At 51.8% G+C, this 9937-nt stretch overlaps 1 protein-coding gene across 1 annotated transcript; it reads right to left on the bottom strand.

Annotated features, from left to right (window-relative positions):
- Window positions 1–1220: 1220 nt before the first annotated feature.
- S1PR4 (sphingosine-1-phosphate receptor 4) lies at window positions 1221–2461 on the bottom strand. The gene has a single exon (XM_063108970.1). The coding sequence runs from the start codon at window positions 2376–2378 to the stop codon at window positions 1221–1223; it is 1158 nt and encodes a 385-aa protein (XP_062965040.1). The 5' UTR covers window positions 2379–2461.
- Between the last annotated feature and the right edge of the window lie 7476 nt (window positions 2462–9937).

Here is a 9937-nt window from a genome sequence, read left to right as displayed (position 1 = left end):
ACTCTATTGGGCAGTGCAGTAACTAGTTTCCAATCACGGAGTCCCTCACCATACCACGGAGAAATAGTGGCTTAGAGCAGAGCTGTCCCATGCCCAAGAGGAGGGCAGGGTGGATTCCAAACCCCTCTGCTCCAAACACTTGACTGGACACAGGCAAGAAGACCCTCAGGGCCTGCTTGGTCCTGGGAGGGTGGACAGAGAGCGATTTCTACCTGCTACAGGTGCCAAGTGTTGTGGATTTACACCTGCACCGATATGTAGCCATGAGTCCCATGGTGATGCTTCAGTGTAAACTAATTCAAATTAAATACAATCTACAATTGAAAGGTCAGGCGTCTCCTGTGCTGGACATCGCAGAGATGGAACATTTCCACCATCACTGGACGTTTTATCTGGATGCAGGCCCCGTGGCCAGTACTGAACATGTTCTGTGATTAGCCCATTTCACAGATGGGGAAGGGAGAGGTAGTTAGTGCTAAAGGGGACGCTCGACGAGACTCCCCCAGGCCAGGAAGGTGAGGCCTCCACCCCGGGCTGGTCCCCAGACTGGGTCCCCAAAAGATGCAGAAGCCAAGCTGGGGCAGGAGCCTGCCAGGGGGCCCTGCCTTCCTCAAAGGGGAAGTGAGCGGGACTAGGCGTGTCAACTGTCACCAGCTCCACCGGACAGCCTTGCAACGCTCAAATGCGGTTGCTGTCCCCCCCCACACACACACACACGGAGTCCATTCACGCAGACACACCCCCAACACTCACAACCATGCCCCTAAGTCACACACACTCCCAGCCCTCTCTAGCCAAGGGAAAAACACCTACACCGGCACACTGCCCGCAGACTCACACGCTGACAACCACGCGTGAACAAGAGACAGGCCGTCACGCCTCCTACCACCCCTGAACTTCAGTGTTTTCAGGGTGTCCACCCTCCAGCTGCCCCTCACAGCCTGGGAACTCCACAGGGGCCCAGAGAGAGGCTGAGACTGCCACAAAATCACACAGGAGTGGGGACGCAGCAAATACACTTGCCCCCACTCTGGGACGCTCTGCTCTGAGGGCCACTTGCCTCTTTGTCCAAAGTGACCACGGGAAGAAAACCTGCTTGGTGTCTACAGGCCCTGGGGGCTGCAAGAGGACCAAGGGCCTGCCCCATTTTCTGCTGGCTGTCCGGCCACACACGTCCCAGGAGGGCCCTCCTCGGGGGCATGCACAGGGGGGACCAGACCTCAGACGCTCCGCACGCTGGAGATGCTGGTCAGGGGCTCCCGCATTCGAAAGCTGAGCGACCGGGAGGCCCGAAAGCTGTCCCTGGGCCTCAGCGAGCTGTCGGTGGTGGAGGTGCCGGAGTGGGCCTCGGTGGCCCGGACCAGACAGTCCCCGGGGCCTCGCAGTCCCAGCCGGAGACACCCGCTGCAGATGAAGGCCAGGACCACGCGGCGCACCTCGCGGCTCCGGAACGAGTAGATGAGCGGGTTGACCGCGGAGTTGAGGACGGCCAGGGCCAGGATCCAGTCGATGCCCCGCAGGTACTCCTGCGCCCAGACATTGGAGCCAAAGACATCGGCCAGCAGCAGACCAAAGAGCGGTCCCCAGCACACCACGAAGGCCACCAGGATCATGAGCACCGTCTTCAGGAGCCGGCGGGACTTGCGGCGGGCCGGGGGGCGCTGGGCTTTCTGCCCGTTGGCCCGCACGACACGGAAGATGGCCCCATACAGGGCCATGATGGTGGCCAGGATGAAGGCAAAGACCAGCACGCAGAAGAGGATGTAGTCCTTGGAGTAGAGGGGCAGCAGGCTGGAGCAGCGCTCGAAGGCGCACACGCAGTTCCAGCCAAGCAAGGGCAGCAGCCCCAGCAGCCCGGCCAGCAGCCAGCACAGCCCGATGAAGCCACACACGCGGCCCGTCTTGGTGGCCCTGCTCTCGGCCACTGGGCGCACCATGGTGGCGAAGCGCTCGCCGGCCGTGAAGAGCAGGCTGAAGGTGGAGGCGGCCAGGGCCATGAAGAGGATGCCCTCCCGCAGGAACCAGTGGGCCGGTGCCAGGCGGAAGGTCCGGGTCCCCGACAGCAGCACGTTGACCATGTAGGCCACCCCGGTGAGCAGGTCGCTCAGCGTGATGTTGACCAGGCAGTAATAGACCCAGCGCCGGGACCGCATGCGTGTCACGATGGCCACCAGCACCAGCAGGTTCTCCAGCACCACCAGGCAGCCGGCGGCCACCGAGAGGCCCCGCATGCCCCCCAGACCACCGTCCTCCGGCCCGCCGCGCCCCGCCAGCCGGCCCGAGTGGTTGTAGTGCAGGACGATGAGCCTGCTGTGCCCGCCGGCCGCCAGCTGCTGGCAGGAGCCGGGGGGCACCATCGGGGACCCCGTGGCGTTCATGGCCTCCCCCGGGGGCAGACTGAGGCCAGGGTGGCTCTCCCGGGGCGGGGTGGGGCCCTGCCTGGTCTTGGTTTCCTGTTATTCGAAATTTCCTGTTATGTTCAAGATACCCCCCGGGGTGGGGGTGAGGCCGCGGGTGGGGAGGGGTGTCCCAACGGTTGGGTCCCCCTGGGCTTGGGGAGGGTGCTGTGCAACTCCCCCCCCATCGCTGCCCGGCTGTGGTCCTCGAAAGCCAAAGAGGACTGAGCACAGGGCTGTCAGCTACAGAGGGGAAATGGGCCCCAGGCGGTGCCTGCCACCCCTCTCCGCCCCCTCAAGCTCCACCCCACCAAGAACCGTCTGTTCCACTGCAGTCCCGCAACTGCTGCAAGCACGAGTGGCACACAGTAGGTGCCTCATCCGTGTTTGTCAAGGGCCCGCATGCCCACCAGCTCCCTTCAAAGACTCTCACTCACAGGCACTTTATCCCCAGGACAGGGCCAGGCCAGCATGCGTCTTGCTCCTCTGCAGGAGGGGAAACTGAGGCCTGGAGAGGCACCCTGCCACACTGGGGGCGTGTTCCACCACGAGCACGTAAGGCAGACAGGGAGGAGACACCCTGGGGAGATGATACTTGGGGCCAGGACCCCTTCCCAGGTTTACGCTGCCGTTAGTGCTCCCTAACCCCCTGCCAGGAGCAGGACCGCAGCCCTAGCAGCCCCTCACCCGGGAGGGAGGAGTACACAGGGAAGGTGGGAACTGACCCCACCCATGTTCTGGCAACACCGGGCTCAGGCTGACTCAACCTGAGATGGCTGTGGGTCTGGGGGGGAGGGCACGCCCCTGCCCTGCCCTGGAACATCATCAGTCTGGGAGAGACGGTGGCACCTCCGCTCCCCACCTCCCCTGGGCCTACGACTCTGCTCTTTCCCGGCCAGAGAGCACTGGGGTGTGCGGTGGTTTGGAGAATAACGTAGGGGATGAGCAGCGACCCAGGATGCATCTCCGTTGGGGCCTCCCCCGCACCCCACCAGGCCCATGTGGTCACCAACCTTCCCCAAACAGCGGTGCCCTTGGCCGTGGGGAGGGGAAGCTGCACCAACTCTACCCACCAGGTGTTCGGTAAGGGACACAGTGTCCCCATGAAGGGCACAGGTGTCCCCATGAAGGGGAGGGTGGATGGGAGACTGGGGCTGGGGGCGGCCCAGGTGCCCGGGACCCCTGCCGGCACCCACCCCCCTTGTTTACTGTTTAGCTGTGGGGCGGGACAAGTACAGGAAAGCTCGGAGCGGGGCACTGCCTAGGGAGGTGACAGTGTCTTCTCACTGGAGGTGACCAAGCAGGAAGTGATGTGCAGAGGGCATGACGGGGGCCAGCGGCAGTGGGGAGAAGGGCAGGGCAGCTGGGGTGTGAGGCTAGGATAGGACAAGCAGACACTTCTTGCCCAGGCACTGCCCTGCCCAGTAGACAGCCCAGCCACAGTCCCAGCCCCAGAGGACCACCTGACCCAGGCACCTGCACAGGGACACATGCCGTGTGCTCTGAGGCTGAGTCCCAACCCTGGCTGAGCCCTGATCCCAAGCCCAGCCCCCACCCCTGGACTGAGCCCTGATCCCAGGCTGAACCCTGACTCTGACCAAGCCTGTGGCCACAGGCATCTGCTGACCCTAGTTGAGATTCAACCCTGGACTGATTCCTGATCCCACGCTGAGCCCCAGCCCCAAATGAACCCCAGCCCCAGCTGAGCCCCTGACTCCAGGCCCAGAGAACAATTTCAGGATTCAAGTGAAGTGTTGAGGGAGAATAGAATTTAGCCTAACCTGAGGCCGACAGTGGCCTCCCACCGCGACTTACCTCCCGGGTGAAAGCGTTTATGTGCGTCATACCTTATTTAATCTCATGGTCATCTCCACGCTGCAGAGAACCACCCCCGTCCTAGGAATTCATCCTGAAGACAGAGCCCTAACCATACACAAGTACATGTGCGGAGGGTTATTCCGTGAAATGCTGTTTGTAAATGCAAACAATTAAATGCAACCCAAATGTCTATACACAGGAGAGAAGCCGATAAAACGGTATTAGTCCATTTTTGTGTTGCTGTAACAGAATACCCGAGACTGCGTAATCTATTTATTTTTTTAAAAAAGGTTTATTTGGCTTATGATTCTGGGATAGCTGCGTTTGCCGTGGGCCTCATGACAGAAGGTGGTGGGGCAAAGTCACATGGCGGGAGAGGAAGCAAGAGAGAGCCGGGAGGTGCCAGGCTCCTTTTCACAACCTGCTCTCCTGGAAACCAATAAAGTGAGAACTCAGTCCCTACCCAGGGCACTAAGCTACTCATGAGGGACCCACCCCTGCCACACGACCCAAACGTCTCCCACTAAGCTGGGCCTCCCAACACTGCCACACTGGGGATCAGAGTTCAACATGAGCTTTGGGGGAACAAACATATCCAAACCATATCATAAACTGTGCTTGGTCTCAGCACGGAGTACTACACAGCTGTGTAAAAGAAGAATCACGATCTCCACGAACGGAATGGACTGATTTCCAGGACACACTGTTAAGCGAGGAAAAATCAGCCACAAAGCGTGGAAGACTATGTCATGCTACTTTTACGTAATAAAGAAGGAATAAAGTAGGAATAAAGTATACACATATCTGCTTATTTTTGCAAAAAAAACCACAAGGACACTGGCCGGTTAGCTCAGTTGTTTAGAACGTGGTATTGATAACAAGGTCAAGGGTTCAGATCCTCTATTGTCAAGCTGCCAAAACAAAAAACAAAACCACAAGAAAGATAAATCGGGAACTCATAAAATTGGTTACCTGCAGGAGGTGCAGAGGACTGAGACGCAAAAGTAAAGGGATATCACCCTCTGAATATTGCTCTCGGTACCACTTTTAAGCCCTGTTAATGCTGTCTACATTCAAAAATAAAACGAAACTAACAAGAATAAAGAAAAAAGCTTGAAGTTGGACTATAAAGAGAAAACAAACAAGCCAAACTGTGTTTCAAGTGAAAACTAACCCCACAGAGATAGAAAAGAACCAATCATGGGAGGTCTGAACACAGCACTTGCTCCAAAGACAGACAACACCACAAAGACGTTTTGAACTGGGCCTAGCAGATTTGTCACCGAGAGTGGTATGGCCGTAGCAATTCTGAAACTATTGCATGTATTATGGGACTGAGCAAAGTAGCAAATACATAGATATGATTAGGAACTAGATTCTTCACTGGGGGAGAAAAAAGAGGCTTATATGAATCAGGACGGCAAGAGAAAGGCCCCGAGGGGCAGAAAAGGATCGCAAGTATGGGTGTGAATGCAGGGTTAAGCAGACATCTATGTCCTCGCCCTGTCTATGGAGACAACCCAACAGCAAAGAGCACCTGGCACCTAGATCTTGCCTTCTAGATATCACCTGCCTGCCTCTCCCAGAAAGGACCCGGGGCTCCTGGGAGAGACGGCTGCCTCCAGGAGTCAGGTAGGGGGATATGAAATGAGCCTGGAACCTCTTGCTGGGACAGAAAGTCAGGAAGTGCCCAGAGGAAGATGGGGACCTGTGAAAGGACACAGGAGCCAGCTGGAAGGGGCTGCTGCTGGCCAAACCTGGAACAATTTGAGCAGCAAAAAGGAATGATTTTACCCTATGACCCAGCAAGTCTATGCTTAGGTACTCACGCAAGAGGAATAAACTCGCACACCCGTGTTCACAGCAGCGCTCTTCACGACAGCCGAAAGGTGGCTACAGCCCCAACGTCCTTCAGTCGGTGAATGGATAAATAAAATATGGTCCATCCCCACAGTGGAACCTCACTCAGCCATGAGAAGGAGCGAGGCTCTGACACACGCTGCCACGTGGATGGACCTCGAACATGTCACACTCAGTGACCGACGCCAGACACAAAAGGCCACACAGTGTGTGACTCCATTTACATGAAATGTCCAGAACAGGCCAATCCACAGAGACAGAAAGTGGGTTTGTGGTTGCCGGGCGCTGGGGGAGGGGACGGGAGTGACAGCTGATGGGGACAGAGCTTCTTTTTTTTTTATTGAATCATAATTGATTATACATATTTTGGGGATTCAGTGTTGACATATGTTGATCAAATCAATATTATTAGTATATATATCGTTACAAATCACACTTATTCTTTATGCCCCTTGTCCAATCTCTCCCCATCCCCATCCCCCTCCCACCACTGATAGCCCTAGATTTCTTCTCTCCCTCTGAAAGAGTCATGGTAACTCTGTTGATTTGTTTCCTAGATGATCTGTCCAATGCTGAGAGGTGTGTTCAGGTCCCCCAATATTATCACAGAGCACATGCTTCTTCTGTCACTCTGGAATGGGCTTTGTGGAGAGAGACATCCTCTTCTTTTCCTTGGTCTCTGCTGGTGGCTCTCCTTATGTCATTGCACTCCAGTGGCTGGTGGGCCATCTGCACAGTGGTTGTGGCATCTAGCCACTTTCATGGCAGCCGGGGTTACTATGGTAGCTGTGGTGGGCCACCCACATGGAGGTGATGTTTGTGGCGTGCTCTTTGGCACTGGTGGTGTGCCTGGTTGTGGTGGGCAGTCTTGTCCCTGGCTCCAAGCCCCAGGCCCCCAGGAGGAGCCTTGAGGCACTGGCGGTGTGCCTGAGTGTGGGCGGGGTGTCTGGTCCCCGGCTCAATGCCCCAGGCCCCCAGGCGGGGCCCGGACAGGGCTTCTCTTGCGGGTGATACAAATGTTCATCACAGTGGTGATGATCGCACAACTCTTTGAATACGCTAAAAGCCATCAAACTGTACCCTTTAAGTGAGTGACTTTTAAAGCATATAAATTATATCTCAATAAAGCTATTTTTTTAAAAATGAACGAGGAAAAATAATGAAAAAATACCAACAAAAACAAAATGAATGTAATGGGTTATAACACGTCAGTGAGTCCACATGGATATTAACATGCAATCAGATAGAAACAAATACATAAGGGGGACGGGAAGTTCTCTTTACAGTAGGATGACAATGAATACATGTGAAAGAAATAGCAGAGTTAGAAAATCACCAAACATACACATTAGGTTTTCCTAATATGATAATATGTGTAAAGCACTTAGCACAATGCCTGCTACAAAGCAAAAATTGTGAAAACAATAGCTATTATCATTGTCATCGTGACACTGCTGCCTCTCTATTTCATTATGGGCTGGCTTTTTTTATTGCAGTAAAATACATAACATAAAATTTACCATTTTAACCATTTTTAAGTTCAGCGGCATTTAGTACGTCATAAGTATGTAACCATCATAGCAATGACAGATGCAGGCAAGATTCATCAATAGATGCTAAAATTATGGGGTAGAAGTCTGTCAGGTGCAGGATACTTACAGAGTCTCAAAGCATCTTGCTACAGATTAATCAGTGCCTTATTAACTCATTTTATCTATTAATGTATTAATTACATAGAGAAAAATGTCTTACTCGAGAAACCTGATGGATACCACCTTAATCAAGCAGTGTAAGTTCACAGCACCAGTAATGGGATAAAGGGGCATCGTGGGCCTCCTGATATAGTGCACCGAGAAGGATGCATATTTCTGTGACTTCCCTGCCAACAATGTATAACCCGAATCTGATGGTGAGGAAGCATCAGACAGACCCACCTGAGGGACATCTTACAAAATAACTGGCTGGGACATTCAAGTTAAGTTAGTCATCAGAGCCACAGAGACAGAAAGTAGAATGGGGGGTGCCAGGGGCTGGGGAGGGGGATGGGGAGTGAGTGTTTAATGGGCACAGAGTTTCAATTTGGGAAGATGGGAAAGTTCTGGAGATGACGGTGGTGATGGCTGCACAGCCACGTGAATGTGCTTAATGCTGCTGAGCTGTGCACTAAACATGGTTAAGATGGTCAATTTTATGTTATGCATATTTGACCACTGTAAAAAAAGAAATTTTTTAAAGTTTTTAAAAAGACAATATTGGGACAATTAATGACATTTTCATTGTGCTGTATATACGATAATATTATTGTCAATGCTAAATTTCCTGAACTTGACCAGTGCCCTCTGATTACATAAGAGAAGATCCTTGTTCTTAGGAAATTCATGGTATTTTGGAGTTAATAAGGGTAAACAAATTATTTGTAAAAAATTAAGAAAAAGTATTAAAATGTGTATATTCTCTATAGAATATTGGGACTGTGTGGTGCTGGTAACACCAAGGTCATGGGTTTGGATCCCCATACTGGCCAGCCACCAGCAAAAAAAAAAAGAATATAGAATATATTTTGAGGTATGTTTGTAGAGAATTACAAAGCAAAAAGTTAATCATAGGTGAATCTAGCTCAGAAATCAGCACTATTTTCTGCAAAGGGCCAAATAGTAAATATTTTCAGCTTTGCAGGCCAGTCTGTCACAACCATGCCATTGTAGCAAAAGCCACCATGACAATATATAAATGAATGGGGGTGTGTGCCAATAAAACTTTATTTACAAAAACAGGCAAAGGGCCAGATTTGGCCCACAAGTACTGGTAGTTTGCCAACCCCTAACTTAGATGAAGAGTATATGGGAATTCATTGTAATTGTTTTGCAACTTCAATAGGTTTGAAATATTTTTTAAATCAAGATGACTGAAGGAAATATTATTTCTTAAGTCATTTGATGGCCTGTACCCTTGATACGATGTGATGAACGTGGCCCTCGCCTTTGTGGTTGTCTTCTGCAAAACCCATAACCCCAATCTACCCATGAGAAAAACGTCAGACAAATGCCAAATGAGGGACTTTCTACAAATACCTGTTATGAGTTGAAACGTGGCCCCCCAAAAGTACACCAAAGTCTTAATCCCTGGTACCTGTGCATGTGAACTTATTTAGAAATAGGGTCTTTGCAGATATGTTTAAGATGAGGTCATTAGGGTAGATTCTAATCTAATGTGACTACCGTTTTTAAAAGAAAATTTGGACACAGGCACACACAGAGGAGAAAGCTGTGTGAAAATGGAGGCAGAAACTGGAGGGATGTGGTCATGAGCCCAGGGACACCTGGAGCCACCAGAAGCTGGAAGAGGCAGGAAGGACCTAAAGCCTCTGGAGGGAGCGCAGCCCTGTCACACCTGGCTTTTAGACTTCTGGCCTCCAGAACTGTGCAAGCATAAATTTCTGTTGTTTTAAGCCCCCCAGTTTGTAGCAATGTGTTACAGCAGCCCTAGGAAATGAATAGAATTCCTGACTGGCACGTCTCCAAACTGTCCAGAGCACCCAAAACAAGGAAAGTCTGAGAAACCATCACAGCCCTGAGGAACCTAAAGAGACGTGATGACTGAATGTCATGTGGGGTCCTGGATGGGATCCTGGGACAGAAAATGGACATTAGAGATAAACTAAGGAAATCCTAATAAACAACAGACTTGAGTTAATAATAATGTATCAAAACTGGTTCATTAATTGTAAACAGATGCACCCTACTAATAGAAGATGTAAATCATGGGGGGAACTGGATATGGGGTATATGGGAATTCTTCATACTATCTTACCAATTTTTCTGTATATATAAAACTGTTCTAAAAAACAAGGTCTATTTTTTTTT

The sequence above is a fragment of the Cynocephalus volans genome, chromosome 10 (assembly GCF_027409185.1).
Source record: "Cynocephalus volans isolate mCynVol1 chromosome 10, mCynVol1.pri, whole genome shotgun sequence".
Taxonomy (NCBI): domain Eukaryota; kingdom Metazoa; phylum Chordata; class Mammalia; order Dermoptera; family Cynocephalidae; genus Cynocephalus; species Cynocephalus volans.
The sequence above is the reverse complement of the archived record's forward strand: the minus strand, read 5'-3'. Positions and strand labels throughout refer to the sequence as shown.